Raw genomic sequence first — 19409 nt, forward strand, 5'->3', positions numbered from 1 at the left:
GTTTAAAGTAATATCTTTCCTGCTCAGCGCCCCTTCCGACCTGAGCCCACGGTCAAAGATTTATGTAGAAGAACCAAACTAACTATGGAAAATTCATCAGCCCATACAAATGAATCCTGTGCGGAATTAATTGACAGCCTTCTTTTAGGGGAACCCAGGAATTCATCCCCCATTTCAAGCCTGATTTAGAACTCAGCCCTATGGAGTAGCCAGCCACCAGCTTCCCTAATAGTGGGGGATTTTCATGTGCTACCATAAACAAGCTATACTGTGTGAACCTCAGGGCACGTCTTCATTACAGACTGGATCGATCCAGAAGGGGTTGATTTATCACGTCTAGTATAGATGTGATAAATCAACCACCAAGCACTCTCCTGTTGACTCTGCTACTCCACCAAAATGAAAAGTCAACAGAAGAGCAGAGTCGATAGAAGAGCATCAGCTGTTGACTTACTGCTGTGGTTGTGTAGCTTAGGTCAGCAGCCTGATAGGCACTGGCCATTATTAGCCATTTCTAGCAGCCCCAGCTGGACAGATTTTCTTGACGCCTGCAAAAGGCACCTCCCCGACCCAAGGAACACCCTCCTGCCAGATTTCAAATTGCTCCTATAAACAGTATGGCTGTGTCTACACTGGCCACTTATTCCGGAAAATCAGCCGCTTTTCCGGAATAACTTGCCAGCTGTCTACACTGGCCCCTTGAATTTCCAGAAAAGCAATGACGATCTACTGTAAAATCATCAGTGCTTTTCCGGAAAAACTATGCTGCTCCTGTTTGGGCAAAAGTCCTTTTCCGGAAAACTGTTCCGGAAAAGGGCCAGTGTAGACAGCACAGTATTCTTTTCCGCAAAAAAGCCCCGATCGTGAAAATGACGATCGGGGCTTTTTTGCGGAAAAGCGCATCTACATTGGCACGGACGCTTTTCCGCAAAAAGTGCTTTTCCGGAAAAGCATCCTGCCAATGTAGACACGCTTTTTCCGGAAATACTTATAACGGAAAACTGTTCCGTTTTAAGCATTTCCGGAAAAGGATGCCAATGTAGACGTAGCCTATGAGTCTTAGAGCTCTTCAGAAAAAGGTCAAAAGAATCTTTCCTGGTGCATCTCTCTCATTCCCCACCCAAGAGGCACTTACGTTTACCCCTGAACTGAGTTTAAATTAGGTTCTGTGGGGGGGGGGGGAATATCTGGGTTATTTCACAGCCTGTCATTGATTCTGGGTGCGGCTCTCAATGGAACATTTGTCTTTGTTGCTGTCTAGGTCCGGACACTCTTTGTGAGCGGCCTGCCCCTGGACATCAAACCACGGGAGCTCTACTTGCTCTTCAGACCCTTCAAGGTACCGTTGGCCTGCCCTGCAGGAACGCTGGGAGCTGAAACCACCAGGGCCCCTCAGGAACGTGTTGTTGGGTCTGTCACCCTTCTCCACTGTCATGGCCCCATTGTTCCACAGCCGGTGCCGAAAAGGGGAGCAAGCGATGTTAATCTGCGGGAGAACCAAATGTCTGAGTACAGAGTGGGGAGGTCACCAGTTGGCCAAAGATGGGCTTGTGGGTAAGGCCTGGGATGGACTCAGGCGAGCTGGGGGTCAGTTCCAGGACTAGCCATGGACTCCCTGTGTGGCATTGGACCAGTCATTGGGGGGGGCTGATGTTCCGTGGAGCTGCAGCTCCCATTGACTTGAGTCAGGGGATAATTAGCCCTTCATTAACGTGTGCCTCATTTCCCCCATCTGGAAAACGGGGCTCTCATTCTATCAGTGGCAGTTTGGGATCCCTAGGATGCCAGTTGAGGTGCTGAAACATCACTGAGTCAGTCAGTTCTGCCAGCTTAACATCCCCTTTAAACCCTCTTTTGCTGAGCCAGGCACTAAAGCCCCCTCCAGCAAAGCTCACCCTCCCCAGCTGCAGAAGTACAGACACTGAGATCAGCTCTGGGAAGACTCAGTGTAAGGGACTTGCCCCAGCACACAGATGTCCACCCCGTTGGGATACCAACCCAAAGATCTGTGAACTTCACCTCAACGTGAAAGCAGATCTGTACAGCTTCTCGCTCCCTCTCCCCCTCCCTCTCCCTCGCTCCCAGATCAGATCCTGCCCCAAAGATTCAGCAGTTTAAAAGTCAAGACAGATCGACCAAAAGAGGAATTTGTCAAAAGCCCCACTCCAACTTCTAGTTTTCCGTGGACCTAACCTCCAGAGCTGGCCAGGAATTGTTTTGTCAGAGGAGATATTGTTGAAACTAAAACTTCTAGCTAGCATGTACCGGGTCTGACAGAACTCTGGACAGGGAGGCGTCTTGGATCCAGGGTGGAATTTCGGGTCAGAAGTGGAAGAGTCCCCAGAGCAGCCAGTAACCCCAGGGGCACTCAGCCGGGATGTAGGAGATGCAGAGCAGGGATTTACCCCCCCATCATTCTTCCTCATGCCACGGGGCTACAGGCCACCAGGCTGTTCCCATTTTGGGACAGGCCTCAATCGCTCCTGCTGGAGAGGTTCCACTCTGGAGGAATTATTGTCCTTGGGCCAGAGAAAGCGAGAGAGATGGGCTCCAGAGGCAGACCCCTGAGCAGAGACAAATGTACCTATGGGTGTAAATCATTACCCGCGGAACCACAGGCCTTTCCCAGGAAGTGCAGCTGCAAAAGGAGAAGAACATGGAGCTGCCCCTCCCAGGAGCCAGTGTTTTGCACCAGCAGCTCCTCTAGCCTGGCTGTACTGCCCCAGCTCTGGCTTGCTGGCATGCCCCCAGAGAGGAGATGCAGACAGCTGTGTGGACGGGATAGGGTAGGGCTGAGGGTGGGTCTGGGAGCATTAGAACCACACCGGAGGAGCTTCCGGCATGGGGTGCTAGCTCCTGGGGGGTGGGTGGCTCCCTGTTTTGTGCCTTTCACCCTGCAGTTTCCCAGACAGCCCTGCATTTCTGCTGATGTATATCCGTGAATATCTGCATCTGCAGACATGGATGTATATCCACCAAGGGCTCTATCCAGAGGCGGCTGGTTAGGGAACTCATGTGGCAGACCAAGAGTCAGTTATATTTACTTAGTCCCACAATATAAGAATTAGGGGTCACCAAATGAAATTAATAGGCATCAGGTTTGAATGAAACAAAAGGAAGTTTTTCTTCACTCAGCACACTGTCAACCTGTGGAACTCCTTGCCAGAGGATGTGGTGAAGGCTAGGACTTGAACAGGGTTCAAAAAAGAGCTAGATAGATTCATGGAGGTTAGGTCCATCAATGGCGATTAGCCAGGATGGGTAGGAATGGTGTCTCTGGCCTCTGTTTCTCTGGAAGTGGGTGACGGGAGGGATCACATGAGGATTACCTGTTGTGTTCCCTCCCTCTGGGGTATCTGGAATTGGCCACTGTCGGCAGACAGGACACCAGGCTGGATGGACCTTTGGTCTGACCCGGTCTGGCCGTTCTTATGTTCAGTTCAGGGTTCTGCAGCAACCCCCCCAGAAACTGGCTTCCTGCCGGCACTTACGCCCCAGCTTCATTGCTTACTCCATTCTCGGCCCATTCCCCTGGCCTGTCCCTGACTGAGGGTACAGGAGGCTGCCTCCATATAGCGTCCCCTCCCAGCGGGCCTTGCTGTGGGCCTATGGTCCCGTATGGCTTGGTCACCCCCGTGCCCAGGGTGGCACTGTTCTCGGCTGCCACCTTGAGCCCTGGGGCATGCTGGCCCTTTCAGGCAGACCCGCGACACGGTTCGCGGTGAGCACCAGTCAGAACCCTGCGCTTTTGGCCGCCTTCGCGCCAAGTGCGGCCTGTTGGCCCGGGTCCGGCGCGCGCCTCGGCTGAACCGTGCCCTTCTCTTTCCTTGCAGGGCTACGAAGGCTCTCTCATCAAGCTCACCTCCAAACAGGTAAGGGCCCAGCGGCCATGCTGAGGGGCGGAGCACTGATTACAAACAGCAAACGGCCACGCCTCGCGTTCCCACCCCACAGCCAGGTTCGGGGAGTTCCCCTCTTCCACCCTCCCTGCTGGCTAGCAGTGGGTTTACTCAGGCCAGCCGGGGTGACCGGCCGAGGGCAGAGCCTGCCTTGGTTCGCGCTCCTAGCAGACGCCAGCCTTCTGAAAAGCGCTGCCGTCCAGCCACACACATCATGGGATTTTTTTTTCCGTGCATGCGGGGAGAGCGTCCCTTTAACTCTCCTAGTGTGGGGAGAGCAGCCCGGTGCCCCGCCCGGTGCAGGGAGAGCGGCCTGGCACTCAGCCGCTGGCTCCAGCAGCTGCATCCGCAGGGCAGAATGCACCATTTTGGGCCAGAGCTCCTCCGGGATTACCCAGCAGGGAAAATGGAGGGGAGCAAGGAGGCAGGATTAGCCAGCAGAGTCCAGATGCATCTTCTCCCCCATGCCCTTGAAAAGAGCCAGATCCCTGTGTGTGCCCCCGAATACAGGTTTCCTGCACAGTCGCAGCACAGACCTTCTAGTCTTTGCTTTGTGGCCTTCCAGTGTGTTGCTGGCTGCACTCCAGCTAGACCTAGAAGAAGGCTGGAGAGTCTCAGAAGGCTACACTTGGAAGGATGTTGTTGAAGCCCTTGCTATTTCTGCCCCGCTTCGGGCACACGGTGCATGTCTCCCCACACTCATGCCCCAGACACCACCCACGTAGGCATTCCTCAGGGAGGTGGGGAAGGCAGCCCAGGTGGTGATCGATGCCCAAAGCAAAGTCCGTCGGGTAGATACAGCCCCTGGAGATCTGCAGGGTAGTTCTCCGCTCTGAAAGAGAGATGGCTGGTGCAGACGACAGGTCCCAAGTACCCTTGGTGGGTGGTAGTGAGCAGGGTCCCTGTATCTGTCTGCAAGGGATGCTGCTCCTTCCCTGAGTCATCCCCTGACCCTCTCTCCTCCTTTCTCCTCAGCCGGTCGGGTTTGTCAGCTTTGACAGTCGCTCCGAAGCAGAAGCTGCCAAGAATGCCCTGAATGTAAGTACCTGATGCTGCAGCAGCACTTTGTGGAGGAGGGCTGGGGGCGAGGGGCGCAGCATGGACAAGGGAGTGAACTGAGGATCTGGATACCTTTCTACATTTGTGGGGAGAGCGAGCCCCATGATAGCAGATGAGTGTCGTCTCCTTCTAAAGTTACTCCTGAGTGGTGCATGCAGAACACGGAGCTCCTCTGCTACGGGCGTAGGGAGATGCTGTATCCAGCATTTAGCTAAGCGCTGATACTGATCGCGTTCTCCTCTTCCGCTCAATGTCTGTATCCAAAGTAGCAAAGAGAGCGATGGATGGTACGCTGGTCGCTCTTCCTATCTTCATAGACACACTGCTGATTGACCATGATTTCATTCCCCCCCGGCGTGACGCTTCACAGATTTATTGTTTTTTCCCAGGGATTTTAGTTAGATTTACTGATTCACATGCTGTTTGAGTCCTGGAAAAGATCAACATTTTTTTTTCTCCTGCCCCAGCTGTCCAGGACTTTCCCCAAATGATTGCCAATAGTTCTCTCAATTCCTTCAACACGGGGATGTGCATCCTCTGCACTCGCTGATTTGTAAATATCCCGTTTTCCCGAGCGCTTCCTGCTCTGGTGTTTGTCAGCTGCTATTGGTACAGCCCTCACTACTTCCTAAGTGTCGGTCTCTTTCCGATTTTTATTCCGGCCTCCCTTTGCTGTCCTAATTCCTCACTTTATTGGGACACACTCAACTCAGCCTCTTTTCCTAAAAATGTCAGAAATCAGCGGTCTGCTGTTTTGTGCAAATCAGGGGGCTGTTCGCAAGGAGATCTTTGACATCAGGCATGTGAAGACCGAGAGAGAAATCAGATTTACTCTAGGAATCTTTCAGTTGGATCACGATCCAGCTCTTTCAAACCATGGCTACAACCAAAACTAAGTCCAGTGATTTGAATTTTGAACCCGTGGAGTTCTCAGGAATACTTTGTCTGCTGACTCCGGGAACTCACCTGAGAGATGACGCTGTTACAGATGTACCCTGTCTATTTGCAGCTGCTAATCATCACAGCTGCTTCATTGAAGCCAATTTCCATTAGCTTTGACCCCATGTACAAGTTCTTAGGGGTGGGGCTAGTTGTGATTCCTGAATTAAATGTTGCTTTACATTTTCCGTCGTCACAATTATTTTTAGTTACTAACTTTTGCCAAACTTTAACCACTTGGGCCGAGATTATTTTTGTTAGCTCTCTGACCCCCACAAATTCCTTTCTGTTACGAGTCTGCAAAAATGATTCAGCCAGTTCTGAGAACGTGGGTGTTTCTGAAACTGACATGCTTTGTAGCAGAAACTTGACCTCTGTGAGGGGAGAGTCTCGGGGTCAGCAATGTGCCTTGTGCACTCTTGTTCCTATGTAAGGCCAGACCTGGCCAGATGAAGCGATTCTGAAAACAGCCAGTGGCGCCTGGTTCGTTGAGCTGTTTGAAGTTGTGGTGCAAAGTTCTCCAAGTGTGCCGACTGCATGGAGCATGTGTCCGCCCCACACAGCCGTCTGCATGCTAGGCTAGTGAGGGGCAGCCCAGATGAGTGAGCCGGCCACATGAGTGGCCTTCCATCTCAGTGGGCTGCAAGAATGTGGTATCCAAGTCGGTCTCTGGGGAGAGGGCAGTTTTGCTCCCTGCGCTTGCACTCTGCCAGTGGAAACCAGCAGAATCTAGCAACCCTGCACGTAGGCAGCGGTAAACAAAACGTCTCGTGGGCCACACCCAGAAGCCCGATGGGCCACAGGCTGCCCCGCCGTGGTTAGTAGCTTGTGGCTTTCATTGACCCGTTCGCTTCCCCCCGCGCCTCAGAGTTTGCTCCTGCTGCTCCCTACGTTTGCCATACACGTTTTGCCCCTCTCAGGCTGAGTGCTTGTGGGAGTTGTGGTCAGAGTCATCCAGACTCTGCCTCAAGGCAGGGGGGCATCGACATGGGGATTGTTGAAATGGATTTGTGTTCTCCATGCCGGCCTGTGGGATGTAAGGGTCGTCCCCGTCACCCAGCTGTTAACACTCGGAGGAGGGAATGACTGAGTTTAGGCCTCCCTCTCTCAGAACAGTGCTTCAGCATAGGGCGGCAAGCGAGTCCCACAGAGGGCAGATGTGGGGCTCTCAGACTAGGGCCTGGCCTTCGAATTAAAGCAGCATCCTCCTATTTTCAAAACTGTAATAGAACATAAAGGAGCTAAACAGCTATTGCTGTGAGAGGCGAGTAGCCGTTGCCAGTCCACTCCTCGTGTCACTTTCTCGGACTTTTTGAAGCCTTCACTTTGGAAGCTGAAATTTTTCCATGCTTGGAAAATTTCTACTCATTTTTTGGCTAAAAAATGCAGATTCATGTCAACCAGAAACATTTACTGAATTTAGGTTCTGACTGTTTCAGACATCCCCACCCCCTGCAAAAGCCCCCAAGGAAAAAATTAAGGCTATCACTTAATCTTAGTATCAGAGGGGTAGCCGTGTTAGTCTGAATCTGCATCTGGCGAAGTGGGTCTTTGCCCACGAAAGCTTATGCTCCTACACTTCAGTTAGTCTATAAGGTGCCACAGGACTCCTCGCCGCTTAATCTTAGTTAACTCTGACAATTAACCAAAAAAACTTAATCGTGATTTTTTAAAATTACAGTTAATTGCAGGTTTAACTGCATGGGAATATGAGTTGAAATTAAATATTTTGGATGTTTTTCAACATTTTCAAATATTTATTTCAATTACAACACAATACAAAGCATGCAGTGCTCACTATATTTTTATTACTTTCATTTTTACAGTGTAAATATTTGTATTTCTCAACTCGCCTCATACAAGTACTATAATGCAATCTCTTTATTGAATGGAGTGCAACTTACAAAGGTAGATTTTTTTTTTTATTGCATAACTGCACTGAAAAACAAAGCAACGTAAAACTTTCATGCCTGCAAGTCCATTCTGTCCTACATCTTGTTCAACCAATTGCTATGAGAAACAAGTTTGTTTACATTTATTGGAGATAATGCCCTCATCTTATTTACAGTGTCACCTGAAAGTGATAACAGGTGTTCACGTGGAACTGTTGTGGCTGACATTGCAAAATATTTACATGCTAGATACGTTAAATATTTGTATGGCCTTTCATGCTTCAGACAGTATTTCAGAAGCCATATTTCAATGCTAATAACATTCACTTAAAAATGCATTAATTAGTGACTGAATCCTTGGGGGAGAATTGTAAATCTGCTCTGCTTTACCCGCAGTCTGCCATATATTTCATGTTGCAGCATTCTTGGACAATGACCCAGCACATGTGTGTGTTTAAGAATATTTTCACTGCTGATTTGAGAAAACACAAAGAAGGTATCAATATGAGATTTCTAAAGATAGCTCTAGCACTCAACCCAAGGTTTAGGAATCTGAAGTGCCTTCCAAAATCTGGGAGGGAAGAGATGTGGAGCGTGCTTTCAGAAGTCTTAAAAAAGCAACTCTGATGTGGAAACTACAGCAGTTGAACCACCAAAAAAGCAAATCTACCACCTTCTGGTGGCATTTGAGTGAGATGAGGAAAATGAACATGAGACTGTCTGCGTTGCTTTGGATTGTTGTCGAGCAGAACCTGTCATCAGCATGAAAAATATACGAATCCTTAGCCCCTCTGGAATGTAAATATTTTGCAACATCAGCTACAACAGTGCCTTGTGAACACGCCAGTTCTTGCTTGGGGGTGACATTGTAGACAAGAAGTTAGCAGCGTTATCATCTGCAAACATAAACAAACTGGCTTGTCTGAGCAATTGACTGAACAAGATATAGGATTGAATGGACTTGTGGGCTTTAAAGTTTAACATTTTATTTTTTGTATATACAATGAGCAGTCCTGTGGCACATTAGAACATCATGAGCGTTCGTGGGTAAAACCATGTGAGCATCTACAACTAGATACGTTTGCTTGATAAAGGCAATAGTTTTGATGTGATAGACTTCTGTAAGGCTTTTGATTTAGTATCACATTAAAAAGGCTGAGACTTTTCAGCTTAGAAAAGAGGAGACTAAGGGGGGATATGATAGAAATCTGTAAAATTATTACTGGTGTGGAGAAAGTGAAAGGGAAAAGTTATTTACTTGTTCCCGTAACATAAGAACTAGGGGTCACCACATGAAATTAATAATAGCAGGTTTAAAACAAATAAAAGGAAGTTTTTCTTCACACAGTGCGCGGGCAACTTGTGGAACTCCTTGCCAGAGGATGTTGTGAAGGGCAGGACTTTTAACAGGGTTCAGAAAAGAGCTGGATAAATTCATGGAGGATGTTAGCCAGGATGGGTTGGAATAGTGTCCCTAGCCTCTGTTTGTCAGAAGCTGGAAATGGGCAACAGGGGTAGGATCACTTGATGATTCCCTCTGGGAGCACCTAGCATTGGCCACTGTCAAAGACAGGATACTGGGCTAGACGTCTGGTATTTTTAATAGCTAGGCCAGACTCAGCCCCAGTCCAGGTGTTTGTGACCCCAGAGGCAGCTGTGGGGCAGGGCGAGTGTGCTGATAGAGGGAAATCCAGAGCTGGCTTAACGCTAGCTCTAAGCACTAGCTCCTCCCCTGCCCGTGAAGGGCTGTACCAGAGCTTATTTGGCTCCCACTAGTGCAGGGTCAGGCGAGCAGAGACGCTGATGTTCCCTGCCTCGCCTCCAGACCAGGCCTGCCAGACCAGTGGATCTGGGCCGTGGCTGCCCTGCTGCTCCCTGACCTCCAGGCCAATCAAGGCTTGGGGGCGGGGCAGCGCGCCAAGTCTCCTTGCCCCCGCAGTTTTAAACCTGCCGGGGTGTGTGTCTAGCCACCACGCTCTCCCCCGCCCCCAGGCCCTGATTGACATGGGGCTGGGGGAGCGGCAGGGCGACGTGGGCTGGATCCACTGGCTCTGGCAGGCCGGGGCTGGCTCGCAGAGGGCCCTTTGCCCGCTCCTGGGCTAGAGACACGCGCCGGCAGGGAATGTGCACGAGGCCTCCTTCCGCTAGGTGTCTAGAGGGAACAGCTGGTGTTTCTCTCTGGGGGGCGGGGAGGGAGGGGGAAGATTTCTCGCAATCCCCCACACGTGGCTGATGGGGGGGAGGGAGTACAAGAGGTCTCCTGGCCCTGCCCCTTCCGGGGTGGCCTGAGGCCACTTCAGAAATGTCTGAAAATGAGTAAATTTTTAAAACTGAGTGCCCACCCCGTCCTCGCTCCTAGTCCCTGTTTCTGCTCCTATCCAGGCCCCTCCCGTTATCCAGATGAGTCCATAACACCCACTTCAATGCAACACCCTGTCTCCTTCTCCCACCCCCTCTGCTTTTGTCCTCATTTTGCCCACCCCACAAAGTGCCAGCGAGGAAACTCTAAACCACCCCGTCTTCAGCCCCATGGCATCTTGCTTTGCTCTGTGAGCTCGTGTGCGCTCCCCATCGCTGGGGACCCGGATGCGGCTGTCCCCGGCTAGGGAGGTGTATTTGGTAGCAACGTCATTTGGGGGTGAGGAAAGTTTCCCTTCAGGAATGCCTGATGCCTGCCCTTCTCGGGAGGTTAGCCGGCTCCCGGGCTGGCGAGAGGGGGCTGCCGGGAGAAATGGCCCTTTCGTCTTGACCCCAGATAGCCGTGCCCGCATTGCCAGGCAGCTTTTAGACCATATTCCCTCCTTCGCTACTTCGTTTGGGGCCCTTGCTCTCTCTCGGAGTGGCCTGTGACCCCCCCCCCCCCCCCCGGGGAAGTGTTGGTCCACATCTGAAGGAATGGAGGGATTTCTTCTTCCCTCTCCGAGGAGAAATTGGAACGCGTGGCCCCCCGACTCCCTGGAGGCGCTCAGCAGAAGACAGCTCGGCAGTGGTTTTGGTAGGGCTGCAGGGAGGGCAAAGGGGTGTTTTGACTCGCTGTGGCTTCGCGGAGGCTCTGAGGAAACCCTTCCCTCTGCCTAGGAGTTCCTTGCGGTCTCGTCCCCTGTGGCTGGCTCAGCCTCGCCCTGTGTATCCTGGGCGCGTGGTGAGGGTCTTTTCACGGGGGGGGGGGGGGACCCAGAGGCACTTGCCCGGTCCCAGGCTCTGTGCGGACGCGCCAGCTTGTGTGTTGCCCTGTGGCAGTGCCCGGTGCTGTGACTTGCCTGTGGGCCAGCGTGGCACTGCAGGAGGCTGAGATGCCGGGAAGGGGGAGAGACCGCAGTGGAGGCTGTAGAGGGGGAGCCAGGGGTGGGCGGGAATTGAATCCACCTTCAGCTGGGCTGGATCTGGCCCCCGGCCTGTCCCGTCAGGAGGGTGAGGAGGGAGGATGCTGGTTTGTTTGCCACCTCCCTCCCGACGAGGAGAACAGGCAGCTCCTGCCGCTTTGCAGAGGAGCGTGTCGCTGGCCGGCACACCTGGGCAGCCCTGTCACTTGTCCTGCTGGCCAAGCCGCCGCGCGGAGCTCTTCCCACTCAGCCCAGAGCCCTGCCCCCACTCGGTACTGGGGTGTTCACACGCTCCGGCGTTAGCGTAAGCCTGGCCCCGCGTTGGCTCGGGCGGGCTCCGTCCCAGCCTCGGGGAGGAGACGGGGCTGGAGCTCAAGGGCCAAGCCTTGTAAGTGTCTTAAACACTCAATAAATCTCGACCAAGTGGATCTAGTGACAGCTCCCAGATCAGGTTTCTCTCAAGCTTCTGCGCCGGCTGAGTCGTCTGCCCCGATTCAGGCCCAGCATGGCCGTGCGCCCCGGGGAAGTGCTCCCCAGCCCTATGCGGGTAGCCCGGGAGAACAGCTGTTCCCCCGCCTTGCTCCCTCGCCGAGCTCGGTCCGGCTCCGCCACCTGGAGCCCCGGGCTCAGAGCGCTAGTGAAAACTGGAGGGGAGGAGAACAACCCGGGTGCGAGGAGCGTTGCAGAGTGAGCTGTGGAGCTGTGCGGAGGACGCACCGCGGAGACATAGCACAGGCCATGGCTAGCCTAGACAAGGGGCCACGCAGATGTCAGACCTGCAGAAGGGAGCCTCCACCCGGCGCCGGAAGCAGCATCTCCACATCTGCTTCCTGAATCTTCCCTGCAGATCTGCCGCAATCCTGGCAGCTCCCCGAGTGCCTTGGGCTTGCGGGGGGCGACAGCCCAGTGGGGATCTCGGCTCAGCCTGCAGCTGCAGTCCAAGGAGCAAACAAGCCGTCCGTACGCAGGAGGAATGGGAAGGAGACTATTACAATGCTGGTATAGAAACCAGTGATGTGGACTCAGCTGGATATTGGATGCGGTTCCCAAAGTAGGAGTCAGACACCCCTTCCCCCCCGATGAAGAGAGTGACTTTAAAAAATGAGTTTGGAAAAAAGGATCAGTGGGTTGCTATAGATTTCCCAGCATTTGAGCCTTTAGGAGGTCACATTTTCCAGGCTTTCTCTGCGACTCCGAGGTCTGGAAACTTTCCTTTTTCAAAATAAAACCGAGATTCCGCCCGAATCGCCTGACTTCAGGAGCTGGGCTTTTCAAAGAACACCTCCCCCACGTTCCCTTTTCCCCCCCAAGTGCCACCCCCACGCAGCCCTATGTAAGTTAATCACCACAAATAACTTCCCAGTGAGTCTCTTTGCATGCTAAGCAACAGGCTTGGAGTTGTAGAGAGGTTCTGAGAGGTCACCTGCAGTTACAGAGACTAAAACTAGGCTCACATGATCAATGCTGATTCATTTGTTTGTTTTAAGAGAGAAATACTTCTGAAATAATGTCTGCCCGCCGTGGTTTTAATAGAGCATCGCTGCTTTAATCGTGTCAGTCATTGTTTTTTAACTCGCTCCACATCAGAATTTCTCCCTTTGTTGCCTGGGTTTCTATTTCAGGCCACGTCTACACGGGCACTTTACAGTCCCTGTAACGTTCTGGCTCACGGGGGTGAAAACACTCCCCTTTCTCCAGCCCCGAGCGCTGTAAAGCGCCAGTGTGAGCCCGGCAACGGCGCTGGGCGCGCTCCTAGTGCTCTTAGCTAGTCCCCTCGTGGAAGGGGTTCACATGGGGCGCTGGGCGCAATTCAGAATGGTTGCCCTCGCTTGCGGGAAGCCTGTTTTCGTGGCGCGGCTGAGCCAGCCAGGCCGGCAGAGCGCTGGCCCCAGGACACAGCGGTGTGTCTGCGAGAGGCTGGTGGCTCTGAGGAAACGGGAGCCATGTTTCAGGCCCTGGGAGAAAGTCAGAGCGCTGCCGTGAGTCAGAGCGTGGATTTCCGTGGCTTGCCTCTGAAGGCAGTGGCTGGCCTTTGTAGCAAGAGGGGAGGCCAATCCCCTGAACCATGCACCGAGTCCTCTTTTGGGGGGAGAAAAACCTGTAGAGCCGCCCTAAAAGTCCTGTAAGTGAACGAGACTTGGCAGCTCTGCACCTGTTCGCCAGGGGGCGCCTCGCCACAGACGCGCCCGGGGGCTTTTTAAATCTCTGCTCTCTTTTCTCTGCAAGGCGCCGTCTACACGGCAGAGTTTCTGCACAAAAACGTGCAGCGCGTCCGTACTACGAGCGCAAGTACAGAATCGTAAGAAAACGTTGGTCGTAAGAGCAGAGGGCTTTTTGGGCCAGGTCTGTCCTCCTTCTACAAGGAAGAAGCCCTTTTGCGCAAGAGCTCTTGTGCAAGAAGGCAGGGTGGACGGGCAACAGGGGTTTCTCGCGCAAGACACCCCTGTGGCTAAACTGTCCATCAGAGCTTCCTTGCGCAAGAGCGCGTCGACGCTGCCGTGGACGCCCTTGTGCAAAAGCACATGGCAGTGTGGACGCGCTCTTGCGCAAAAAGTTTGTGCGCAAGAAGCTTGCAGTGTAGACATAGCCCAAGAGTCTGGCGACGCTGCTCCTTCCCCGCCATACTGAGAGAGTATTCTGAGAACAGCCCCTCTCAAATGCGGCAAGGGTTGTAACCTCAGCAAGCTGCACTTGCTCATATCTACAGTGCTGGCTCAGGCCTGCCGATGGACGGGGGGAAGGGAGCTGTTGCACCAGGGCCTAGCAATTCTGAAGGGCCCGGGGCTGCTATTGCAGCAGCGCCTGTGGCTAGAGCCCTTTCAATCGCCGCCCGAGTGCCAGGCAGGGTACTCCAGGCGTTGGGAGAGACTAGCCTCTGCCCCACCCCTCCAGGAGTGCAGAGCTGCCCCCCACCTTGTCCAGAGGCCCAGCAATTCTGTCACTCCCCTGTGCAGGATAAAGGGAGCTGGGGGTTGAGTTTCCTTCCTGACCCTGACGCTGATCAGCTGATGCGTGGAATGGAACGGTGCCCTGAAGCATGAGAGTAGATGTCTCCTGTTTGAGCACGTTGAAGTGCAAACATTATGGGGCATAAAATTATCCGACCAGCTCACCGATCTTTCTCCTCTTGAGCGGCTCAAAGCTTCCTCTCCGGTCGGGTTAGCCGTGTGCGTTAGCGAGTAAGAGGCTCCTTTCACACACGTCTTCTGTTGGCCGCGCAGGGGTTAAAACTGTGGGAGAGCTTCAGAGGGAGGAAAAAATGTGAGAGGAAAGTCAGCAGAACTCTGCACTTCCTGCCGGCTGCCCTGGCTTTCACGGGCACGGCGCCACCAGAAATGAGGTAAAAGCAGACGATGCCAAGGCTAGTCCATGTAGGTAGGAAAGCCCCTTCCTCTCCGGGAATGCAGGGTTCTCCGCGCCGCGCTTTGTGGTGGTTGTAGCTTTGGGAACACGGCAGCAGAAAGTGGGGCCAGGAGGTTAGTCACCGATAAGTGTCCCATCCCGTCCAGCGCCCTGGGGCTCCGTCAGGGAAGGAAATAAAGAGCCGTGGGAACAGCCACACGGAATCACACCCCCGGTCCATATAGCCCCGTGTCCTCGGACCGAGACAGTACCACGTACTTCAGGGTGCAAAAGACCCTGCACTAGGCTGGTGGGCGGGGGGGAGGAGAGAACTGCTCTTTCGTGAAGGTCTTATCCAGACTCCTACGAATGAGAGATGGCGTTGGATCTGCTCCCCCCCATTCACTGGGATAGCGTGCACGGCGGCCTGCCTTGCCTGCTAGGATCTCACCTCCGCCGTCATAGCAGATGGGACCAATGGTCCGTCCTGTGCTAGTCCCCGTGACCTCTGCCAGCTGGGGCAGTGGTGCGGCGAGCTGGCTGGCTGCGTGCATGTGTCACGTTCTGCCTCCCCGCCGCTGCTCATGCCCATAAGAACTGTCCGTCCCCTGCAAAGCATCCACTGATGCATAAGTTGCTCTCCCACCCTATCTCGCTAATCTAGCCGCAGCTTGGTCCCAGTAGGCAGGATCAGAGTCCTGGGGAGCCTGGGACAGGGCCCCCAGGCAGCGCTGGACGTGATGGGGAGCTAACAAAACAATTTCCCACCCCCTCACATTCTCCTTTGCATTCCCATCCCAGAGAGTCGGGCCTTTTCCTTTAAATACTGGCTGGGCACCCGACCTAATCTTGCCTGATACCATCGGCGGCCTAGGCCTGACGCTGCAGAGGAAGGAGCAAACACCCCGGTAACCCATAATGCCCTAGGCAAGTTGTACAATAGATGCGGGAGGGACAAGACTCAACAGAGGCCTAAGCAATGGGGTTTGCCTGCCTCAGCCTTCAAGAGAAATACAAATGTTGTTAGTGGGGAAGGAATTATCTAGCCCCTGTTAAAATCCAGCTCCGGGAGTGGCTGCTGGACCCGAGAGCGGCGCCTGCCCCTTTTATTTGCTCTAAATACCTCTGTCTTTAAGTCATACTTTTGTAGGTGCTAAGGCCAGAACGAACCACTGGGATCATCAAATCTGACCCTGGGTAGAACATAGACCAGGAAACTTCACCCATATCGTGCCTCGAGTAGATGAGTTACAAACACATCCCCTCTCGGTGTAAAACTGGTCAGTGCTGGATTAGCACAGCCTTTGGTAAGTCGTTCCAAAGGTTAATTACACTCACCAAGGTTCCCTCTTAGTTTTCCCCATCCATGTGCGGAATAAATTTTATGTGCGCCGAGGCATGTGCACCGCTAGTGGAAACACATCCTGTCAGCTGTGGGCTTTCTGCTAATCAGCTGCGGTGGCATTTGACTCTCTCCTGGGTGGACGTCCAAGTGCTCATCTTACAGGGAACCCCGCCTCTCATTGTAAAAAATCGCCCTGTGTTTCCAGTCTGAATTTGTCTAGCTTCAGTGTCCAGATTGGACGGTGTTACACCTTTCTCTGCTGGACTGAAGAGCTTGTTAGTAAATATTTTCCCCCTTGTAGATACCTATAGACTGTAACCAAGTCTCCTCTTTGCCTTCTCTTTGGGAAGCGAAGTAGATGGAACATCCCTCGCTGTTTTCTAGCCTTTTATTCATTCTTGCAGCTTTTCTCTGACCCCTCCTGTTTATCAGCATCCTTCTTGCATTGTGGGCACCAGCACAGGACACATTTGTGGCCAAGATGAGTCTGCTCTGCAGGTGGCTCTGACCAGGAAAAGGATGTGTAGGAAAGAAGCGAGGAAACTCCCGCTCCCCGCCCCCCCGGGATTCTTGTTCCCTATACTCCTCCTGGGAGTAACCCCCCCCAACAGAACAGTACAGTGAACACAGAGTGGGAAATATGTACAGAGGGATGAATGGAGCAAAGCAGCAAGGGAAAGCCAAGGGAAGCAGTAAAACAAGGTTATAGCACCATGAATGTAGCTCTGCTCTCTCAGCCCCAGCGTAATAGCCAGTGCCGAATGCAGAGCTGAAATAACCTCTCTGCTCCCGCTCACGATTGCCCTGTTTGAGCATCCGAGGGCTGCATTAGCCTTTTGGCTGCTGCATCGCACCGGGGTTGCGTATCACCCACCCCAGCCCCTAAATCTTTGTCAGCATGGAGTCCCCCAGTTGTCACCTGCAAACTTTTCTTGGCCACGATTTGATGTTTTCTTCCAGGTCACTGATAAAAATATTCCATAGCATAGACCCAAGATGCTGGACGCCCGCGTGCTAGAAATCCCCTGCTTGCAATCACTGTCTGCCAGCCAGTTTTTAATCCCCCTCGCGTGCGCCTTGTTCGTTTCCTAGCGTTCCCGTCAGTCACGAGGCCTGGTTCTCTCATCGGATGGGATGGGCCAGAAAACGAGAATGCAGGGTATCCGGTGCATTCCGGTGGAAGGCGGCTGGGTACGGAGCAGCCCAGATCTAGACTAGCTCATCTTGTTGCCTCCCTGCAGACCGGAATCCCTCCACCTTTCCCATACGAGGCAAGGTCCAAAGGGGTGTTGTCTTTCTGCAAAGCGGGCGCTGTCCCGCAGGACACCCACCGGTTACAGCTCTCTGAATTCCATGTCATCGTCCCCCCAACCCGGCGTAAGCCCATGGCCATGCCATCCCAAGGGGAGAACCCGAACTCGCCCCTGCGGTACAGTGGGGTGCCTGTCTCAGTGTATCGGCCTTTTCCCCAGCAGGGAGCGGGGCATGGGCGTGTGGACGGAGTCCCTCTGGAAGCGGGCCAGGATTCAGCCCAGATGCGAGGAAATGCAATTCCGCGCAGCTCCGCCTTTCTCTAGCTCTGCTCCCCTGCACCTTCCCTCACGCACTAGCAGGCCTGCGAGCTTCCTCCTCCTTTGCCCCAGTTGAGGCAGCCCTGGACTGGGGGCTGTGTGCTGGCTCCACCCAGTGCCAGGTGGGGTCACAAGTGGTGGCCTCGGCTGTCTGTGACCCTGATTGTTGGACACCCCTCCCCCCCCAGGTTTCATAGGATCCTAACTGGAGTGAAAACCCAGCAGCCCCCTTGCAGAGTCAGCCCTTGCCTCTGCTTTGATTCGTGCCGGAGAGCTTAGCCCTTGAAATTCCAGCTTGGGAACAATGAGGCTCCAAAACTCAAAGCCAACCCAGTTGAAACAGCTGAGTTGCATCTGGATGGGCATCCCAGCCAAACCCTGAAGCGACTCCTCCCTTGAACCTTGCCATGAAAATTTAAAACGGGGGCGTTTTGCTTGGCTTTGTGCTGGGCAACAAATCTAGACCTGATCGTTGTCCCTAGTTACAGAATCATAGAACCATAGAGCTGGAAGAGACCTCAGAAGGTCAAGTCCAGCCCCCTGCCCTAGGCAGGACCAACCCAACTAAATCAACCCAGCCAGGGCTTTGTCAAGCCGAGACTTAAATACCTCTAGGGATGGAGACTCCACTACTTCCCTAGGGAACCCATTCCAGTGCTTCACCACCCTCCTAGTGAAATAGTTTTTCCTAATATCCAACCTGGACCTCTCCCACCACAACTTGAGCCCATTGCTCCTTGTTCTGCCACCTGTCACTACTGTGAACAGCCTCTCTCCATCCTCTTTGGAACCTCCCTTCAGGAAGTTGAAGGCTGCTATCAAATCCCCCTCACTCTTCTCTTCTGCAGACTAAACAGACCCAAGTCCAAGTCCCTCAGCTGCTCCTCATAGGTCATGCACTCCAGCCCCCGAATCATTTTGGTTTCCCTCCGCTGGACCCTCTCCAATGCATCCACATCCTTTCTGTAGTGGGGGCCCCAAAACTGGACACAATACTCCAGATGTAGCCTCACCAGAGCCGAATAAAGGGGGATAATCACTTCTCTAGATCTGCTGGCAATGCTCCTCCTAATGCACCCTAATATGCCATTAGCCTTCTTGGCTATAAGGGCACCCTGTTGACTCCCCTCGGACCCCAAAAAGCAGCAACCTTGCCCTGAAGGAAGCCATTTTCTAACCTCCCAGTTAGCGATTGACTTGTTTTTTAGCCTGTTTTTTCACATGGAAAAAAATGGATTTCAACGAGCCCAGCTCCCTGCTATCCGTAAGAGTTCATCTCCTGATGCCATTTTGGGTGAAATCATTGTGTGCCCGGGGTAATCACATCACGCAGGGATAATGGCAAACAGCCCGTCTCTAGTTTCTTTCTCTGTTTTTCCTGGTCGTCTTTTTTAAATGTAAAGTATTTTTGGCTTGGCTAATCCCCAAGGATAAGGGCTCTGTGGAACAGGACCCAAATATGGTGCTGATGCGAGAGATGTTAGAGGAATGTGACTTGTTCTAAGCCTGTCGACTCAGAATTTGCTGCCAAACAAATTAGGTCATTTAAACTTCGGAGGCTTTAAAGGACGTCGGGACTTTAATTTGGAAGGAAGAAATCGGGGGTTTGTTTTGCTCAACGACGTAGTGGGCTGGGGAATTGAGTTTGGCACTTCCCCCCGTGTGGCCATCGGTCCCAGCTTGAGTAAGATCTGGATTGACTTCCATTGAGCACACGCAGACTCTGCACAAGCCCCGTGGATGTGCCCTGTTGTGGCACGTTTGTGTGTGCGTGGATGCGGCCAGCCAGGTGCACAGCTGACCCGTTCACACGCACAAGTGGATTTACACGCGCAAATACTTATCGGACTTCTTGGGAGCGAGGCTCTTTATATCCTGCTCACGTTTCGATGAAAATGGCTGTGGATAATACCTGGAGTTCGGGCCCACCGGTAGAGGGGCGGGGAGCAGGACAAAGAGGGCAGTAGCTCCAGGGCCTGGCAATTCAAAAGGGTCCCGGGCTCTTGAAATCCCTGCTAGAGCCCCCCGCAGTGCAGAGG

General features: G+C 53.1%; 1 protein-coding gene across 4 annotated transcripts in view; it reads left to right on the forward strand.

Moving 5' to 3' along the window:
- The window catches only part of RBPMS (RNA binding protein, mRNA processing factor), a 75739-nt gene that overhangs the window by 22092 nt on the left and 34238 nt on the right, over positions 1-19409 (forward strand). For all 4 annotated transcript variants that reach the window (XM_075929337.2, XM_075929336.2, XM_075929335.2 and 1 more), the window contains exons 2-4: positions 1262-1339; positions 3834-3872; positions 4875-4937. In XM_075929337.2, coding sequence (XP_075785452.2) covers positions 1262-1339; positions 3834-3872; positions 4875-4937 — 180 coding nt within the window. The remainder of the gene's footprint in view (positions 1-1261; positions 1340-3833; positions 3873-4874; positions 4938-19409) is intronic.

Source organism: Pelodiscus sinensis, chromosome 4, assembly GCF_052426305.1.
Source record: "Pelodiscus sinensis isolate ZL-2025 chromosome 4, ASM5242630v1, whole genome shotgun sequence".
Classification (NCBI taxonomy): Eukaryota; Metazoa; Chordata; order Testudines; family Trionychidae; genus Pelodiscus; species Pelodiscus sinensis.